Genomic DNA, 19607 nt, shown 5'->3' with positions numbered 1-19607 from the left:
GCCAGGCCAGTCGACAGGAATTTTTTATCGCCGGCCGCTGGGTGGTCCACCACTCGCCCTTCCCTCCGTTAGGCCAGGCTGGGCTAGGGCGTAGTAAGAGGAAGGAGCGGAGGAGGAGGCAGAACCCGCCTTTCTCTGGTGGCCCAGCCTTTTTTCGGCCTCATCGTCGGCGACCCTCTTTCTGTTCTTGATCGCCTTCCTCTTCTTCGCCTTTTTGTTTCTCTCCTCTCACCAGCCAACAACAAATCACCAACAGGAGGATCCCAAACAGACACACCCTCTGTACACAAACCGACGACCAACGCGAACACGACTGCACATCTGAGGGTGTTTCCAGCCGCCCCCCTTCGCAGGCCCTGTCACGCATCCCTTTTCCGTGCCTCACTCTCCCCTCGTGTCCACCTCGTCTCTGTTTTGGGCCTCGGCTTTTCTGTTCCCAACCCTCGGATCTGTCTACCTGGCTGCCTGTCGACTTCCACGGCCTCTTTTTTCCACACGACACCCGGTGAACGGACACTTCACATCGACTTTGGCTGCCCGTATACAATGCTGAGCATGCACGCGTTGGCCCTGGAATCCGCGTAAATCGTTATCGATCCGGACAGCCTTCTCCACCCTCTTGACCACCGCCTCGTGAGTCTCCTCCGCTGCGTTGCCCGGCTGGATTCGTATCATAAAGACACTGCATCGCTCGTCTTTCCCTCCGTCGACATCCCTCGCCTTTGCCGAACACATCCCGATCCGCACCGTTACTAACGCACTCTAGTCATCTACGACACCGCCCCCTCCCCTCTTTTTGAACCTTTGTCTCCTGAGTCGACGTGCATCCACGTCCACGACAACAGTCCTTCCCTCTGCTACGCCCTCGTCTACTTTGACGACCATTTACAAGTCGCGTGGTCTCAGTCACCTGCGGGGAGACCACGACAATCCCACAATGCCCGACTCGCAGGCTCCCCAAAAGACGACCGAGGTCAGCCGGCCTCGTTCCAGTCAAATGGTTTCCGTCAACTGGAACGATGCCGCCGAGACCGATGCCGCACACGGCGCGCGGCTGCAGTTTGAGATTGCCGAGTGCGTCGAGACGAAGACCGTGACGACAACAACCACAACCAAACGGTCATATCCGCCGTTGTACGTCCGTGAATCAAGGGCACTCCAGTCGCTCGATGCCAAAGAGTACCCGCTTGCCTCCAAACCGACCCCGCCAGAGCTGTCCAAGTTCAGCTTCGATGTCGACGACGGCATCGACAGCGACTCCTGGTCGTCGTTTGACGACTCGCAGAAATTCCACTCCTCCTTTGAACACAGCCAGGACGACCACCTGTTGCGGGCCAACCCCTTTCACCGCCACCCACCGCGTGCACGCATCCTCGACGACAGCCAGATAAAGCTCGAGCCCGGCGTCGAGAGCCAGCCACGCCATGATTCACCCTCCCAGCCGGCGGCGGCGGCGGCGGCATCGTCGTCGTCGAAGCAGCCTGCCGACAGCTCATTGCGCCGGTCGACTCGTTCCAGCTCCGTGGCTGGTTCTCCCGTCTCCACTATTAGCCGGAAGGTTCTCCGCTCCTCGAACATAGGGGCGTCGGCAAACACATCCACATCCACAACGGCGTCCGCCTCCACATCCGCAGCCGACCGGCCAAGACGGCTGGGCCTTGGCTTGTTGAAAGACGACCGTGACGGCGACCTTGCAAACGGCCCGTCCTCATATCTCGCCACACCCGACGGTGCCAGCACCGGTAACCGAAGCTCGTCTCGATTCCGGTCGCTGCGTCTCGAACGTGCGGCCAGCGACAACAAGACAGAATCGGGCCCCAGCACAACCCCGGCACCATATGAGGCTGCTAGTCCCACCGGGAGCGACGCACACACCGTATTCAGCAACACCGTGGCCACGCCACCAATTGCCGATGCCGACGCCGACAGCTTTCCCGATGCCGACGAGTCTTTGCAGCAGACCGTGCGGACGCTGCCGCCGCGGGTTCTCGGCAATGTGGGCATGCTGGATGCCAGTCTTCCCAGCCCACGCTTGTCTCCCACGTTGTCGGCTGTGCACCCGACGTCGCAGCTTCCCGACGACGACCACGACGAACTAGACGAACGCATTCTTCGACAGCCTCTCTGGGTGACAACACGATCACAATCCACCGAAGTTGCTGACTCGTCGCCATATCCCGGATACCCATCTTTCTCCCAGCCCGACGGCGCCAACTCGTTGTCGGATGGTACTGTGTCACGGATGAACTTCATGGCCGTGCAGTCTATGTTGGAGCGGTTTGATACCATGCCCGGTGAGATGAAGACCTTTATGATGTACCAATTCCTGCGCAGGTGCTCGCGGAAGACGCTTCAGACCGTTGCCGATGTCGTCAACCCGGCCCTCAAGTGCGACTTCTTCAAACGGCTCCCGCTCGAGCTCAGCCTTCACATCCTCTCCTACCTCGACTTCAAGGACCTGTGCCGTGCTGCACAGGTCTCCAAGCAATGGCGCATCATTGTGGACAGCAACGAAACGGGCTGGAAAGAGTTGTTTGATAAAGCTGGCTTCGAGCTGCCGTCGGGCGAGCTGCAACGGGCCATTACACAGGGCTGGGGCTGGCAGGACCCCGTCGGTGCGCATGGCTGCGAGGTCGATCTGAGTCTGCGCATGCGCATGGAGGCCGACGAGACCGACCTGATTCGCTCGTCCAAGCCAGAGGCGTCTGCGCCGCGGGTGCGCACGTCGAAGCGGAAACGTGGCATTACGGCGTACCCTGGCACGGAGCGGTCCAAACGGCGGGCGAGTGCTCAGGAGGTAGCGCCCAAGGAAGAGAAGCCGTCGCAGTGGCCCCAGGTGCACAAATCCGAAGGCCCTCTGTCGGCCGCCAGTGCGGCTGCCGCGGCCATTCCGAACCCCAAGATTGGCCTGCCGAGCTTGCGGAACCTCCACCTGTTCAAGTCTCTCTACCGCCGCCACTACATGATTCGCCAAAACTGGACGAGCGGCAAGGTGAAGCCGCAGCATCTGGCCTTTACCGCCCACCCACGGCACGTCATCACCTGCCTGCAGTTTGACGACGACAAGATCATCACGGGCAGCGACGACACCTTGATCCACATCTACGACACCAAAACGGGCAAGCTGCTGAAGAAGCTGGAAGGCCACGAGGGCGGTGTTTGGGCCCTGCAGTACGAGGGAAACATCCTCGTCTCGGGGAGTACCGATCGGTCCGTGCGCGTGTGGGACATTGAAAAGGGACTCTGCACCCAAGTGTTCTACGGACATACCTCGACGGTGCGCTGCTTGCAGATTCTCATGCCCAAGCCCACCGGCAAGTTCGAAGACGGCAAGCCCGTCATGATGCCACCGAAGCCGCTCATCATCACCGGCTCGCGCGACAACCAGCTGCGTGTGTGGCGGCTGCCGGAGCCGGGCTCGCGGCGCTACATCCAGACCGGCCCGCCTGCCAACGATTCCGAGTGCCCCTACTTTATTCGCATTCTGTCAGGGCACTCCAGCTCCGTTCGGTCGATTGCGGCGCACGGGGACATTCTTGTCTCCGGCAGCTACGACAGCACCGTGCGTGTGTGGCGCATCAGCACAGGCGAGTCGCTCCACGTGTTGCAGGGCCACACGCAGCGGGTGTACAGTGTCGTTCTCGACGTGAAGCGCAACCGCTGCATTTCCGGCTCGATGGACTCGCTGGTGAAGATATGGGACTTGGACACCGGGGCCTGCCTCCACACGCTCGAAGGCCACGCCCTGCTGGTCGGCCTGCTTGATCTCCGCGACGAGAAGCTCGTGTCGGCGGCCGCCGACAGCACACTCCGTGTCTGGGACCCAGAGTCGGGCACCTGCAAGAGCACCTTGACAGCCCATACCGGCGCTATCACCTGTTTCCAGCATGACGGCCGCAAGGTGATCTCCGGCAGCGAGAAGACGGTCAAGATGTGGGATATCCAGACCGGCGAGTGCATCCAGGATCTGCTGAGCGACCTCTCCGGTGTCTGGCAGGTCAAGTTTGACGCCCGGCGCTGTGTCGCGGCTGTCCAGCGAGACAGTCTTACCTATATTGAAGTGAGTTTGGCCGCACCCCCTACCATCCGTAGTCCCCCGTATAGCACGCACTTGCTGACATTCCATCTTAGATTCTCGACTTTGGCGCCGTTCGCGACAATGCTCTCGCACACCCGCTCGGCGTCCGGACTCTGCTCAATGCCCCCGAGCCCCAGTCGCCGATCGAAGAGGAGCTTTAATCATGGCTCCTCGTCTTCGATCTCAACGCCACACCTACGCACACCCACACACACCCTTCTTCTTCCTCCTTTCTCAACTCTACACATACACGACTACATATGTATCACGCTCCTATTTCCCACTCCTGGTATATACGGCATCATTTTGGTTAGCGTCGGGGAACACTTTTTGTTCAGGTGCATCATGTGCATTATTGTTTCCTTGTTTATTTATGTTTTTGGCTCTCGCTGCATTTATCATATCAGTCCTTTACGTTTGTGGTGTATTGCATCTACCACGTTTTATTATGTCATTGTCCGTCACAGCAGACTTTTCGGGTTTTTTTTTTCTTTTTCTTTTGTTTTATTTTCTCTCGTTTTCTTCCTGTCACCACCTGCCATAGTTTTCGTTTCATAGTTGCATTTTTTTGTAACTCTTTACTCTCTCTTGAATTCGCAGGGCGAAACCAGTTTGTATAGGACGTTGGTGGGAGACATTGGGAAATGGGAACCTTGTCCTTTCGGTTTCCTTTGTTAATATAATCCGCCTTTTGACCTGTCTTGTGTATTTTGTCTTTGGACTATTGTTGGCTGCCTGTTGGAAGCAAAACGAAAAGTGACAATCTCAACATGTTTGCAATCATACCCATTTGAACGGATGAGATGAGTTTTGCGAGTCGTCTTTTGTCGAAGGTGTCTCTTCTTGTAGGGGTGAAATTAACTACTCGATTTTGTTAGTGTTGCAATTTCTGTGCTTGTGTTTCAGTGTTGCCATGCCTTTATAGCTTTGTCTTCAAGGTTCACTAAGCTTCGATGTTTATCGCAGACTTTGGCAGGTTTCCCATCTCTTAGAACTAGACGGTTATGGTCATTACCTTACAGTTGCTTTTGGTTTCTGTCATTTCATTACTAGCCTAGTTATTAAATATTCCCGCCATTGCTTTGCCACAATACATTATCTTTCCATACAATTCAAAGTCAAATCTTTCAACACATCTCCGTATCTTGCAACATGCACCCGTATTTTCGTACTTTCTGTCCTCGTGCTCTCTTCCGTCCGTCGGGATGGAATGTGGCTTCGATCACTGCCGCCCTTTCAAATCTAAAAATACAACTGCTATTCAATGTTGTACAAGGTGCGGAATTAAAATGCAAAAGGGAAAAAGGGATACTGGCAATGGGAGATGCAAAGACAAACGAAACAAACAGATCCGGGACAGCAAATGATTCATTATTCGTCATGGAAAGAGGGAAGAGGGAATGGAAACATATTCAGCCACTGAAACTAAACATCGCCATCCACTGTGGCTGGCACAGGCATTTGCGACTGCGGCTGGGTTGGCTGCTCTTGCGAGTACTGGCTCGAGTTCTCGAGGCGCTGGATGGACTCCATTGTGAGCTGGAACCGCCGGCGGTCGTCCTTGAGGCTGGCACGCTTTTGGGCCGTCGCCTCGTCTTCGCCCATGAGGTCCAGGAATGTCTGCGGCGTTGTCCTATCAAAAACGCCCAGCTGGTTGTCCAGGTACGACTTGGAGAGCTGGTCTGTGACGTCCGGCAGCAGACCGGACGAGATGTGCATCGTGCACGTGTCGACAAAGCGCGTGGCGGCGGTGCGGTAGTAGCCGCGCACGTTGGCGCAGACACCCAGCTCGCGGGTGTATTCGTCCGCGCCGAGCTTGGCGAGCTCTTGGTTCATGATCGTCTTCTCGCGCGCACGCTCGTCGTCGCTCATGATGTCCCAGTCCTTGGGAAGGGGCCGCTCCTTGCCGCGCTGCTCGCCGAGGTAGGCCACCATGCGGTAGTAGTGGCGGTGCCGCGCGAGGAGGTTGCGCTCGGCCTCCTCATTGCGCGCCATGGTCTCTCGGTCCAGCGTGTGGTACTTGCGCGTCTCGAGCTGGTAGTGTTGTAGGAGCGTCGTCTGGACCTCGCTCATGCGGTCGACCAGGAACTTCTTGAGGGCGGACGAGGCTTGTCTGTAGATGAGCCGCTTGCGCAGGTTGCTGAGCGCGGTTGAGAGGAGCTCATGCAGTTTGGCGTCGAGCAAGTTAAAGACGCGTTCCAGCAACTGCATCAACGGGTCGATCCAGGGCCGGATGGCCTCCATCGACAGTGAGTTGTAGATGTCTCCGGTGACGATGTTGGGCATACCGGGCCGCATCTGAGCATCGATGATATCGCGCACCGCCTGGAGAGATCGAGCTGACCGTTGAAGCGGCTGGCCAGTTCGTGAGAAGAGGACACGCTTCGAGCCTGCGCCCAACGCAGGACTATTGTCGCCACTTTCGGACTGGTCTTCTTGCTTGACCGAATCGTTGAGCCCACGAGCACGCTTGGACGGGGTGCTGGGGCCGACGGGATCGGTTTGACCATCGAGGAATGTGCTGTGCTGCCGGCGACGAGGTACGGAGTTGGCTGGGGCGCCGGAAGGGGGAACAGACGCATGTCCGGGCGCGGGAGAGCCACCGTAGACGCTCGACACGTCGTCGTTGTCCGCAGATGTCAGGTCGATGCGACCATTGTTGTCGACGACGTGTCTGCTGCCGCTGGCTAGGCCATTTGTGAGGGACTCCACCTTAACCTTATACTTGGGCTTGAGATCCGCAATTGCCTTTTTGAATTCTCGAAATATCTCGTTGAGTAGCCGCAGCATTTCTTGCGGCCCGTCGATGATGGCTCGCACTTGAGACGTGAACGCAACGAGACTGCGGCGGATCTCGAGCTCGGGATTCTCGGGAACGTCAGGCAGCTGAGCCAGCTCGTAATTGACGTCAAGTAGTTTCATGGACACCTTTTCTTTGATCTCCGGAAGGCTATCCGGAGGATGTTAGCTGGGCTGTCTGCCTCGATATTTTGCATTTGTACGTTGGAAAGCCACTGACCACTTGGCAAACTCATGACCGAGCTGCTGGGACATGAAAGCCACAAGACGATTGACTCCACAGCGGTCCTCAAATTCGCGGAAGCACTCGCGCCACTCCTGGTTGGCCATGCCCGGCAGCTGCTTGTTGAAGAAGGCCTCCTCGAACGCGCCCTGGCGCTCCAGCTCGTCGGCGGGCCTGGATGGATCGCGGTGGGACGACTGGACCATCTCGTTGGGAAGCAGATCTTCGGTGACGATGGGCCTCGCTGTCATAAAGTACCCATGGCCAACTTTGTGCTGCTCGCCGCGGAGCATGGCCATCCACTGGGCGGTGGCCGTGGGGTTGGGTGGCAGAAGGTCGGCCTTGGTCATAATGCCGATGGTGCGGGCCTGAGCCTTTTTCTCGCGGATAATCGAAAACGTCGAGGAGGTCTCCGAATCGACATTCATCGGCACCGCCCAGAGGATGATGGCTTGCTTGTGGGAGATGTATTTTGCCGTCAGGTTGCGGACGACCTGGACGAGGTACTGATCTTCATCCTGCTTGGCACTGGTGAACACGCCCGGCAGGTCGTAGAAGCTGAGATCAGCAAGTCCCGGCGCGCTGATGTCCAAGGCGACCGTGTTCGGGCTGAAGGCGGCTTCGTTTCGGATGGCGTCGCCGCCGTCGCTGGACAGCGGGTGGTACCGCCGCCACATCTCGCCCGTGCCTGGCTTGTACAGGCTGTGGTCGCGGTTGGGGTTCAGAGTGGCAATCTGGGCCCACCGCAGCGTCTCCTCGATCTTGGACGGGTCGTTGAGATTGGCAAAGTCCTTGATGTCCCGGCGCTTCTCGAACCAGGGGCCGAACGGATTGGCACGCGTCACGCCCTGCGGCGGACGGTAGTCGTAGTCTTGCTGCAGAGAGATGCGGCAGGCCCAGGGCCCGCCAGCCTGTGCACCCGACAGACGGATGTGGACGGGGCAGCGGGTGCAGGCGCCCTCGCTGCGCGGCAGGTAAATATCGGAGAAGCCTGACATGAGGCTGGACTTGCCGGCAGACTGGTCGCCAACGAGGACAAGCTCGGGCAGACTGGTGACATGCTGGATGCCGAGCGACTGGAGCTCGCCCAAGGTGTCGTTGAGCTCCTTGACCTTGTCCCCGATGGCCGTGAAGCCATGCGAAACGAAGCTAACGTTGGGGCCTTGGTGGGCATGGGCAGGAAACGCATGAGGTGCGTCAAGGCGGTCCAGGATGCTCTCGGGGGGCTGCGTCTTGATTTTTCGAACCTCCATGAGGATCGGAGCATCATCGTCGTCCCCGCCGCTGCCGCCGCCGCCGCTGCCACTGCCGGCGTGGCTGTCGGTCATGGTCTGACGGCCGAATCGGGTGTCAATGCTAGCTGAGGGCTGTTAGCTCGTGATGCCGAAGCATGGTCAAATAGACCAAATGAAGCAAAGCAAGGGGGAAAACAGACGAACGTACGGGCGCCTGATCGGGCAAACCGACCATTCTGTTCTTGTGATGATGTTGCCAGCCGGTTCGCGGCCGTGTGTACTCCGGTAGCAGGCGTACCACCCGGCTCTTGCTTGACCAGCCGCATGGCAGCGGTCTCTGTCAGACTCCGCGACGAAACAGTGCTTGCACTCATTCGTGCTGCATTAAAGCCCCCAAATGTGGACGCTGGGACGTGTGTACTTGAAAGTAAACAAAGGCAAACACTGGACCAAAAGCAGCGGGCGAAAGACACGATTAAAAACACAAACGCAAGCAAACGGCGGTCAGCGAATGAGTGAATATCACGGCGAATGTCACGGTGAATTTTGTTCGTGATTTGAAGCAAAAAAGCTGCCGTGAACCTGCGCGTGAATATGGAAGTCCCAGCAGTTGTGCAAACCGTCTGTCGAGGGAAGGAGCAATCGACGCGGTGTGCACTCAGAGCGGTGGTAGCAGCTGTTAGTGACATGCGTGTGGTTTGCGGGTGTTATTAACAGACGGCATCTAAGGAAGGAGCCACCAGCGAGAGCTCGCACTTGCCCAGGCGTGTCGCTGTTGCTGGGCAAGTTCAGGGGAACAAAAGAGGGTCCTCCTATTCAGGCAAGACCAATCAGGGAGCGAAGGACGCTGGACGGATCGAGCTGGAGCAAGTACTTAGACGGAACCCGGCAAAACGAATAGTCCGTAAAGAGTCCCTTTTGGGCTCTGGTCACTTAGCACGAGTGGATGACTAGCGTCTGATTGGCTCAATGACGACTGCACAGTGCACTCCAGCGATGCAAGGTGGGCTGGTGGCGGTGGGCACCGCTACAGCTTGGAGCTCTAAAAAGGGGGGCAGTCGAAGACACTGTAATTGGCAGACAAACATCAAACCTGTCCTTGTTGGGAACACGAGTTTGTCTATACCGCAACTTGTCTCCTCCCATTGTTTTGTGTCCCCTTTTTCCTGCAATCCACAGTCCCTTTGTATACACTCGTTCTTCCCAATCCGCAACACACAGCAACAATGGCGACACTCCAACTCCCTCAGCGTGAGAAGTCAAACGGCGTGGCCACCCCCACGACCAAGGCCGTCATTCTGGTGCGTCTGAAGACAAGGGCGAGCCGAGCAGGCTGGCGCGGTGCGAGGCGTCGGGTGCACGGCCGACCGATGTGTAACGATATCAGCATGGGCATGTGGTGGCTAACAATGTTGTCTAGGTCGGTGGTTCGTCTCGCGGCACCCGTTTCCGGCCGCTTTCTCTGGATGTTCCCAAGGTACGCCCTTTCGATCCTTTCGATGTAGAGTTGGGCCGTATCGTCGACTAACCGGCCTGCGTTTGCAGCCCCTCTTCGATGTCGCCGGCCACCCCATCATCTGGCACTGCGTGACGGCCATTGCCAAGGTGCCGTCCATCCAGGAGGTGTACCTCATCGGCTACTACGACGAGTCGGTGTTCCGCGACTTCATCAAGGACGCGTCGAACGAGTTCCCCAAGCTGTCCATCAAGTACCTGCGCGAGTACCAGGCGCTGGGCACGGCCGGCGGCCTGTACCACTTCCGCGATGCCATCCTCAAGGGCCGCCCGGAGCGCCTGTTTGTGCTCAACTCGGACGTGTGCTGCTCGTTCCCGCTCGGCGAGATGCTCAAGATGTTCACGGAGAAGGACGCCGAGGCCGTGATCCTGGGCACGCGCGTGTCCGAGGAGGCGGCCAGCAACTTTGGCTGCATCGTGTCGGACAGCCACACGCGGCGGGTGCTGCACTACGTGGAGAAGCCCGAGAGCCACATCTCGAATCTGATCAACTGCGGCGTGTACCTGTTCAGCACGGAGGCCATCTTCCCGTCGATCCGCACTGCGATTAAGCGCCGCACGGACCGGCCGTCGCGCCTCGTGTCGTACCCGTCGTCGGACAACCTGGCGAGCAGCTTCATCGAGTACGACAACGACAACGACGAGCAGAACAACGAGGTGATCCGCCTGGAGCAGGACATTCTGTCGGACATGGCGGACAGCAAAGAGTTCTTTGTGTACGAGACGCGCGATTTCTGGCGGCAGATCAAGACGGCCGGGTCGGCGGTGCCGGCCAACGCGCTGTACCTGCAGCAGGCGTGGCAGACGGCGTCCAAGGAGCTGGCGGCGCCGGGCCCCAACATCATCCAGCCCGTCTTCATCCACCCGTCGGCGCACGTGGACCCGACGGCCAAGCTGGGCCCCAATGTGTCCATCGGCCCGCGGGTGACGGTGGGCGCCGGCGCGCGCATCAAGGAGTCGATTGTGCTCGAGGACTCGGAGATCAAGCACGACGCGTGCGTGCTGTATTCCATCATTGGCTGGAACAGCCGCGTGGGCGCGTGGGCGCGCGTGGAGGGCTCGCCGACGCCGGTCACGAACCACAGCACGACGATTGTGAAGAATGGCATCAAGGTGCAGACGGTGACGATCCTGGGCAAGGAGTGCGGCGTGGGCGATGAGGTGCGCGTGCAGAACTGCGTGTGCCTGCCGTTCAAGGAGCTGAAGCGGGACGTGGCCAACGAGGTGATTATGTAGATGGCCCTTTGCTGGCGTCTGCACACTTGCCGTCAGTTATGTTTGCGTTACTTTTGCGTTATTTTTGCGTTTATTATACACTCTCCGAAGGAGGGAAAATAAATCCAAGTCGAGCGAGGAAGTTCCGGGCCTTGGCCTGTGATTGTCTTGTGCCTGAGAGCCGTCGGTTGATAGTATCTCTTGATCTTCTAGCTTGTCTCTCTTTGATACGAACCCTCGTTACGTTTACAGTTTTCTATCACTTGTTGTAGCCCGCGTGTCTGCAGAGGTTTCTAACTCTGGACTGTAATTCCAGTTCTGCGCAATCCGAGGAAAGTGCGACGGTGCCGCGTTCTTTCCGTGTTCACAATTCTTGCGTTACTGTAAGCCGTGCTGTTCGCTCTTGCCATGTTGCCGAGACACATTGCAATCAATGGAAGGAGCTACCGGGAATGCCCTTTTTCGTGTCAGGATTTTGAAAGGCACCAGTTTGGCAGAAAAAATGTCAAATTATAATACTCTTCTGTGCCCATTCAAACAGGTCAAACTCGTCGCATGCGGTACGTTGTACCTTGATATCTAAAAACAAACGCATACGGTACGCCAAGAGGAAATCAACACAACAGGACAACAGCCGGCACACGATTCAGCCCAACACACAGTCACACTCGCCAAACCCGTCTGGCTCCAACTCGTCATAGTCGTCCGGATCGTCATTCGCCAACTGAGCGCCGCCGTACCAGCCGCCGTGCTGTTTCTCCATGTGCTTGTAGATGAGGTGGGGGTCCACCTGCGCGCCACAGTAGAAGCACCAGTGGGTGTGGCAGCCCGGCACGGGGCACGAGATGTGGTCGCAGCCGCCGCGCTTTTCGGTGACGGTGCCGCACCCCGGGCACGGCTTGAAGCGGTGGGCGGGCGCGGCGTCCTTGCGCCGTGTCGCCTCGGCCGCCTTGGCCTCGCAGTCGGCACACTGCCAGTCGACGACGTCGGGCGGCGCGCCTTGCGCGCAGACGCGCTCGGCAAACGGCTGGGCCAGGCCGCAGTCGTTGCACCAGGCGTAGATCCAGGTGCCGGCGCGGGCGACGGCGGTGCGCAGGTTGCCGAGGGTGTTGAGGCCGAAGCGCGCGACGACGGCGGGCGCGGGCCGGCGGCGACAAAAGGGGCAGTGCAGGGCGGCAACGTTGAGCAGGCGGCCGCGGGCGTTGAGGCCGTACCAGTCGCTGTGGCAGCCGGCGCAGATGCGCTGGCCGCAGCCGCGGCGCCCGCAGGCGGCGCGCAGGCTGCGCTTGCTGGCGGCCGCAAAGCAGAGGCTGCAGGCGTCGGCCTCGGCGCGGCGGGCGGTGATCCAGCGGCGCAGCTCGGCGACGACGTCGTCGACGTTGCGGACGGCCTTGCCGTGGAGGGCCAGCGCCAGGGTGCCGTGGCCTTTGGAGTATTGGGGCGGTGGCGGCGGGAGCACCTCGACGGCGGCGGCGAAGCCCTGGACACCGGCGGTCGAGATGGTGTAAAAGAGGCTGCGGCCGCTAAACGGCTCGAGAATCTTACCGCCGGTGTTGCGCAGCAGCCACTCCCGGCCGTTCTCGTCGACGAGCTGGCGGGCTGAGGTGGCGACGTCGACGACGGTCGCGACGGCGCCGGTGGCGCAGGCGGGGCACTCAAACGCCTTGGCGCTGAAGCCGGGCGGGCGGTAGGCGGCGGGCCAGATGACGCGGCTCAGGCAGGTGCGGCACTCGACAAAGGGCGCCTGGGTCACGGCCGCGGCGTCGTTGGCCTGGGTGCCGGCGGCGCGGCAGTAGTGGCACTTGGGCCGCACGGCCAGGCTGTCCGGGTTGTAGATGACGTACTGGCTGCGGCAGGCGCGCACGCTGCACTCGACCCACCATAGCGGGGTGGCGGCGGTGTCGGCGGCGGAGACGTGGGCGGCGACGCACGCGTCGTGGATGGCAGGAGTGGCACAGGTGCAGGCGGTCTTGTCGCACAGGCCGCAGATGCCCTGGGCGGCCATGATGGTGACGGAGCGGGGGAAGTGGCAGACGCGGCAGACGACGGTGGGGCCCATGGGGACCTTGGTCTTGTCGGGCTGCCAGCCGATGCGGGCCGTGAGGGTGGTGTCCAGGTTGATTTCGGCCAGCTTGTAGTCGACGAGGGCCTGGAAGAGGGCGCGGTCGGCGCTGCGGAGGAGGCCGGTGGCGCCGTCCGTAGGCGCAGTGGTGCCTGCGGCCCGCCGGGCGACATAGTCCTGGTCGGCGGACAACAGCAGGTTGAGGCAGTTGGTGTTCCAGGTCTCCGGGACATCGAGCGTGTTCCAGTGGGGCGCAAAGGCCAGCAGCTCGCGGTCGGCGACGTCGCGCAGCGGCGCCAGGCCCATGCGCAGGGACAGGGCGGCCAGCAGGGCGGCCGGGCGCGGGCCCAGCAGGGTGCCCGGCACAATGGTGTGCAGCAAGACCTTCCAGAACTTGCGCTGGTGCTTGGGGCGGGCGAGGGCGAGCGGGATGCGGGGGACATAGCCGGGGTCGCCGGGGCGGGCGGTCATGGCGGCAATGTGGCCCGGCAGGTCGTCTTCGGTGGCGACATAGGTCAGGCGAGCCAGGACGCGTCCGAGGCGGCGCAGGATCCGGGCGTCGCAGGAGCGGCCAATTTCGAGCAGGTCGCCGCGGGTGAGGCTGACCGGGGCGTCGTTGTCGTTGTCCGCTTCGTCTTCGTCGCCGTTGGCGTCACCACCCGCCGTCGTCAGCTTGGCAAAGTCCACGGTCGGGTCGAGCAGCACACAGGGGAACTGGTCGGCGGCCGGCACGCTGGCGACGAGCTCGAGGATCTCGGCCTCGTAGTCGTACGACTCCTCGAGCCACTGCTTGAGGCGGGCCTTCTTGTCGGCGTCGGTGGTGGCGTCGACCTGGCGGCCGAACTGGGCCAGCAGGTCGTCGCGGGCCGGGTTGAGGCGGTCGCCGCAGACGGTGCGCCAGAGGCTGCCAAAGACGGGGTTGACGGTGATGGCGGCAACGTCGGTCTTGATGATATCCTGCAGGTTGGTGACGACGAGGCCGCGGTAGGCCTCGTCGGCGCGGTAGCGCTGGCTGAAGTCGGCCAAGGCGGGCTTGCGGGCGGCGACATGCTGCTTGAGGTCGGCGAGGCCGACGCCGATCTTTTCCAAGTTGTCGCGGGACCACTTGCTGACATCGGGGGTGTCCTCGTACACCCAGTACTTCTTGGCTTCGGGGTCCCGCTCGCCGGACAGCTTGTCGAGGTGCACGGTGTCGCGGTAGCGGCAGTACTTGGCCAGGTGCGCCGCACTGCCGTCCTTGGCGCCGCCCGTCTCCTTCTTCTCGACGCCCATCCAGGTCAACAGGACGCCCATGGTGACCTGCGCGATGGCGGCCGCACCGCAGCGGCTGGGAATCTCGAAGCACGCGCCGCCGGTCCGGGCCGAGAGGTAGGTGAAGGGGGCGAGGGTGTCGACGTGGTCGCTCTGGACGATGCTGAAGACGCGCGCCTGCTTGCGGCCGGTGCACAGCGTGCGGGCGAGCGTGACCCAGTCGGCAAACGCCGCAGCCTGGGGCCCGTACAGCGACGCGGTGGCGGGGGTCTTGCTGGTGAGCGTGTCCGTCTCGCGTATGCGGTTGACGCCGCCGGTGGCGGGCGTGTGCGGCGGGGCATCGGCGAAGACGACGACGACGGTGCCGACGTGGTCGCGCATGTTGGCGTACATGCGGGCCAGGCCCGTCTTGGCGGCCTCGGGCCAGTCGCCGCCGTGGCTGGCTTGCAGGTTCCGCGCAAAGTCGAGCAGCTGCGTGCGGGTGGCCTTGGCGTTGGACGGGACGTGGTCCAAGTCGGCGCGGGCGTCGAGGCCGTGCCAGCCGGAACACTCGGTGAGGGCGCCGCCGCAGTAGTCGCGGTAGGCGACGATGCCGATGCGGGAGAAGCAGCCTGTGAGGGCGGAGATGCGGATGATCTCGGGCAGCGAGTCGTTGAGGGCGTGCAGGTAGATGCCCATGGACGCCGTGGCGTCGGTGACGATGCACAGGTCGTAGACGCGCGTGTCCTCCATGGTGGCGGTGGTGGGATGGGATGGGGGTTTGAAAACAAAGAAAAAAAAAGGAAATGGAGAACGAAAGGCACGGCGACCAGTGCCTTAAGTATCGTTGTCGTCAAGCGGCACCTTGGCAAGGCACATTGCGATCTTGACAGGGCCTCAGCCAGAGGCAAGGCGGTGCACGATCACCATGGCGCTTGATTTGCTTGGCCTGGCGTGGATTGGCCTCAGCGCAGCATCCATCGCAGCATCGTTGGGATTTCCCCGCTTGACTCATGTGGGGATTGTGTCGAGGTACGACTTACAACGGCTGCGTACTGTGGGAAGAGGTTTGGCGTTGACTATGGCCTGATTTGGAGATCACAGACAAGAACCGGGCAGAGCCTGGCCTCAGTGGCTGTGAGTCTGATTGGAGACGCGATACGGGGCATAGCTCCAACAAGAGTTGGTTGACAACGCAGTTGAAAAGTCCAATTCGACGATTGCTGGATACTGGCTGCCAAGACTGAGGCCAACTCTCAGGAGCTTTGACGCCGAGCAGAGTCAACAGCGAAATACGGCCGCAAATGGCCTCAACCCAAGCAATGAAGCTTGAACAATACAGTGGAACAGTCACCGCGTGCGAAACGCAAGTGGTAGCCATCGTATGGCAGCAATAACATCGACAGATCACCGAGGCCCGCGGCAGTTTGTTATCGTGCGCACCTTGCTTCTTGCACTGTAAGTACAACATATTTTAAAGCAGCAAATTCCTCGAGCACATTGCAGGTCCACCACTGACAAACAAATGTCGTCCTCCACCTAGAAACTCGAAACAGAATCCGCAGTTTGGTAGACAGGAAAGGCCAGCTCCGGCCTGGCAGCGTGACTCACCGGCGCCGTGGCCAGACGATTTATCAACATCACAGGGTTGGCTGTGCTGATTTACTCGGCACTCTACAAAAGACAACTCTACAACGTATACCTGGGCCTCATGGCGAGAAGTGACTCATATTATTCATAAATGTAAGTGAAGAAAGTCCCGAGTCGTGTGTATTCTCCGCAGACGATGCCGTCATGATCATGAAATCGTAAGGAAGGAAAAATAATTAGGAAAGAATGAAGAATAAACAAATGAAAAAATGCTGACCACCACATAAAATGACCAACAACCAGCACGCACCAAATCCCTCGCCCCTCCTCGCCCTCACACAAACAGCCCCAGGTTCTGCCCCCGCTGCAGCTGGAAACGGGCAAATACGCTGACGGGGTCGCGGTGGCCGCCGTCGTCGTAGGGCCGGACAATCCACACGGAGCGTTTCTTGCGGGTGTGCGGTGGGCCGTCGCCGGGGTTGCCGGCACGGTTGGGGTTGTTTGAGTCGTTGGGGTCGTTTGGATTGTTTGGGTTGCTTGGGCCGCTTGGGTTGTTTGGGTCGTGTGCGTTGTTTGCAGGGCCGGCCTGACTCGGGTCCATGTTGTAAAATGACGCCGGGTTGGCGCTGGCGTCGTCGTCGGACATGGGCGGGACGGCCTGCAGCTGCAGCAGGTCCGGGTCGCTGAGGGCGACAATGGACAGGCGGGCCATGCGGGTCTCCACGGCGGCGGGCGGGCTGTCGAGTTCCGTGTTGAAATCGCCGAGGCGGGCGCCCAGTGTGTGGGCCGTCAGCGCGTCGTCGGACAGCGGTGCTGGCGTGGGCGCCGGAGCCGGAGTCGGCGTCGCTGTTGGTGTGCCAGCAGCCGACGTCCCGCCGGCGGCCGGCGAAAGGCCCGCCCACAGACTGCGCTCGGGCTTGTGCCAGCGGTCGACGGCAGTGTCGATGATGGTCTTCTCGGCAGCCGTGTCAAGCTTGATGCCGAGCATGGACCCGAGGAATATCAAATGGTGGGCCAGCATCTGCGCCAGGTGCTCCTTCATGGCCAGCCACAGCGTCGGGCTGTGGCGCATCTCGGCACCCAGCAGGTCGTGCGGGAACGACGGCGACGTCGTGAGGCGCGTGCTGTAGGACACGCCGAGGATGACGCCCACGACGAGCAGCAGCAGCGCGCGGTGCGTCGTGCGGTCGCACTTGGCCAGGAACTGCGGCGTCAGGACGCGGTCGAGCCGCCGCACGATGCGCGAGCCGCAGACGTGGCCGGCAATGCAGAGGTCCCGGTGCGAGACGGTGCGCGTGCTGGTGCCTGTGGCGGTGGCGCTGCCGTTGTTGTCGCCGCCGCCGCGCCAGCCGCTGTGGGCGAGCGACGTCGTAAACAAAAACGTCTGAAAGTCCGCGGGCAGGCGGTCGTCGACGGCGGCGCGGAGACTGTCCTCGTGGCCGACCACGTCGTACAGCAGCGCGACAATGCTGCTGGTGCCGTCGGGCGGTGCGTGGTCGGGGCTTGTGAGCCAGCGAAGCAGCGTGTCTTCAAAGAGGTCGTGCGTGGCGGCGGAGGCGGAGGCGGGCGCCGTGGAAGCAGACGAAAAAGACTCCGCGACGGCTGGTGGCAGTGTCGGCCGCTCGACCTGGTCCATGAGGGTGCGGATGGAGGTCGGGATCTCGGGTGGTGGTCCGGCTTCGCCTGCGACGTCAGTCAGAACGGATGGGCACAGGGCGCGGGGGCAGGGGGGGAAAGACGGAAAGACGGCACGCACTCCTTTGAAAAATGTCGACGTCGACAAACCGCGTGCGCACGCAGTAGCAAAACGACAGCACCTTGCGCTCGTAGCCGCGCACCGCCGACGACAGGCACGGCTTGCACGGATTCTCCCTGCTGCACTGGATCTTGAGCATCTTGCACCGCAGACACGCCCGCTGGCGCCGCACTTCGAGGATCTTGGCCCGCTCCTGCGACGACAGCTTGCTGCGGCGGCGTGTGCTCGGCGGCCGCGATGACCGGCCGCGCACAGCGTCGGACGACGAGCCAGAGCCAGAGGCGGAGGCCGACGAGGCGGATGGGAGGGTCGAACTGGACGAGGACGAGTGCACGAGACGGGGTGGGCGCTGCAGCGGCACTAGGCCCTGTGGCGGCGGCTGCGGGGACTTGGCCTGCTGGAGCTGGCTTTGCAGAAGGTGCTGGTCGACTCGACTTTGTGACGGCAGCTGCTGCTGTGTATATTGTGCCAGGTCCAAGGACGACGACGTCGGCGACAGGGTCGAATAGACGGACGAGACACCGTCCTCCTCCATGATGGAGGGAAGGCGAGACGAGGAGGCGAGACGAGGCGAGGAGACGAGGCGAGGAGACGAGGCGAGGAGACGAGCAGATATGGCAAGAGTCGAGATGAGACGAGTAAAAAGGAACCGACAGAGGGGAAATATGAAGAGCAAGAAGGCTCCTTAGTTCAGCTCGAGTGGTAGACCGCTTTCTTGCTTTCGTTATTTTGTATCATGTTACAGACTCATTTCTCTCGCTTCTTGCGTCAGACGTTGAGAAGTGTCCAACAAACTGCAACACCATGTCCACCCTCGATCATCGGCAGGCAGTGGCAAGGTCGGCGCCAGGCGGAGCTGAACTCGACGTGACAAAGAGAGACTAACGGCGCTTCTTGTATTCGATTTATCTGTCCAAGGGGGCTAGACCGGCAAGGGAAGCTGACACGGCGGGGGCAAAGGGAATGAGAATTAAACGAGAAGTTTAGAAGTAAAGGAGAGAACGAGGGGGTTAAATAAAGGATAAATAAGTAAGAATTAAAACAAAATAGAAGAAAAGATGATAAAAACAAACGTCAAAGGCGTTGCGTCAATATTGAATACAGCTTCGCATCTTGTCTGAGGGGTGGGATGACAGAGGCTGAGCAAGACTGGGGAGAGAAGTAGCCGGAGAGAATAAAGAATTAAACAATGAAGGTACATAAAATTAAAAAAGAAAGAACGCACGACAGAACACACGACAAAACCATGTCGGGACTGGGCATCTCAGCAAGGCAGGCAAGGCAGGCAAGACAAGACGCCCCCACAGGAACGAGTCAATAAAACAATAAAACAGCCCACCGCCCAATCCAGACAGACCGCAAGGCCAGCGTCAATACGAGGCTCAACTGCGTACAAACACGGCCCCTGCCCAGCTCAAACTGACGCTGTGGTGCCCGGCGCTTGCAAATGGGTGCATCGCCGTGAGCATCCCTGTCATAGACGACAATGACGGACAGACGACACGGACAGACGACGACGGACAGACAACAAACCAGACAGCCAAGACACACGAAACAACGAACTTCCATCTTGCCTACGGCACTCAGCATCGACTTCGGTCACAAGTCGGCACGAGTCGGCACCAACGCATACTTTGTATGATGTGTTGTCAGAACGACTTCTCTGTAGACGCAAGAGCTACCTGATCCGCCTTAAGACCTCATGGCAGCGTCCTGCACCCGTGAAGAAGGGTCATTATTCTATTGTTGCCTCCGACCTCTTTGTCTAATTTCTCCGAGACTACCTTTAGCATCCACGCCAGGGTATGTCCGTCCATCTGCCCTGCGCTGTCTCCGTACGATCCACGAGCTCCATTCAACTCGATAGGCGGAAGCTAGTGCCGACCAGTGCAGGCTCTTCTAGT

The 19607-nt window shown here is 60.1% G+C and overlaps 5 protein-coding genes across 5 annotated transcripts; 3 read left to right on the top strand and 2 right to left on the bottom strand.

Moving 5' to 3' along the window:
• Positions 1–937: 937 nt before the first annotated feature.
• SPSK_04879 (F-box and WD-40 domain protein CDC4) lies at positions 938–4239 on the top strand (the record flags this gene model as incomplete). Its single annotated transcript, XM_016731640.1, has 2 exons — positions 938–4060; positions 4132–4239. 2 exons carry the CDS (start codon positions 938–940, stop codon positions 4237–4239), a joined length of 3231 nt encoding a protein of 1076 aa, XP_016582966.1.
• A 1264-nt stretch (positions 4240–5503) lies between these two features.
• SPSK_04898 (dynamin family protein) lies at positions 5504–8661 on the bottom strand (the record flags this gene model as incomplete). Its single annotated transcript, XM_016731658.1, has 3 exons — positions 5504–7028; positions 7098–8460; positions 8544–8661. The coding sequence occupies 3 exons, from the start codon at positions 8659–8661 to the stop codon at positions 5504–5506; spliced, it is 3006 nt and encodes a 1001-aa protein (XP_016582965.1).
• A 900-nt stretch (positions 8662–9561) lies between these two features.
• On the top strand, positions 9562–11086 carry SPSK_05236 (mannose-1-phosphate guanylyltransferase; the record flags this gene model as incomplete). The annotated part of the gene is made up of 2 exons (XM_016731986.1): positions 9562–9812; positions 9841–11086. 2 exons carry the CDS (start codon positions 9562–9564, stop codon positions 11084–11086), a joined length of 1497 nt encoding a protein of 498 aa, XP_016582964.1.
• Positions 11087–11567: 481 nt separating this feature from the next.
• Positions 11568–15296, top strand: SPSK_04843 (uncharacterized protein; the record flags this gene model as incomplete). Its single annotated transcript, XM_016731605.1, has 4 exons — positions 11568–11625; positions 11692–12615; positions 12670–12896; positions 12951–15296. The coding sequence occupies 4 exons, from the start codon at positions 11568–11570 to the stop codon at positions 15294–15296; spliced, it is 3555 nt and encodes a 1184-aa protein (XP_016582963.1).
• Positions 15297–16281: 985 nt separating this feature from the next.
• Positions 16282–18238, bottom strand: SPSK_05097 (uncharacterized protein; the record flags this gene model as incomplete). Its single annotated transcript, XM_016731849.1, has 2 exons — positions 16282–17630; positions 17704–18238. The coding sequence occupies 2 exons, from the start codon at positions 18236–18238 to the stop codon at positions 16282–16284; spliced, it is 1884 nt and encodes a 627-aa protein (XP_016582962.1).
• Between the last annotated feature and the right edge of the window lie 1369 nt (positions 18239–19607).

The sequence above is a fragment of the Sporothrix schenckii genome (genome assembly GCF_000961545.1).
Source record: "Sporothrix schenckii 1099-18 chromosome Unknown Cont49, whole genome shotgun sequence".
Classification (NCBI taxonomy): Eukaryota; Fungi; Ascomycota; class Sordariomycetes; order Ophiostomatales; family Ophiostomataceae; genus Sporothrix; species Sporothrix schenckii.
Note: the sequence above shows the minus strand (reverse complement) of the source record. Positions and strands in the feature narration are given on the sequence as shown.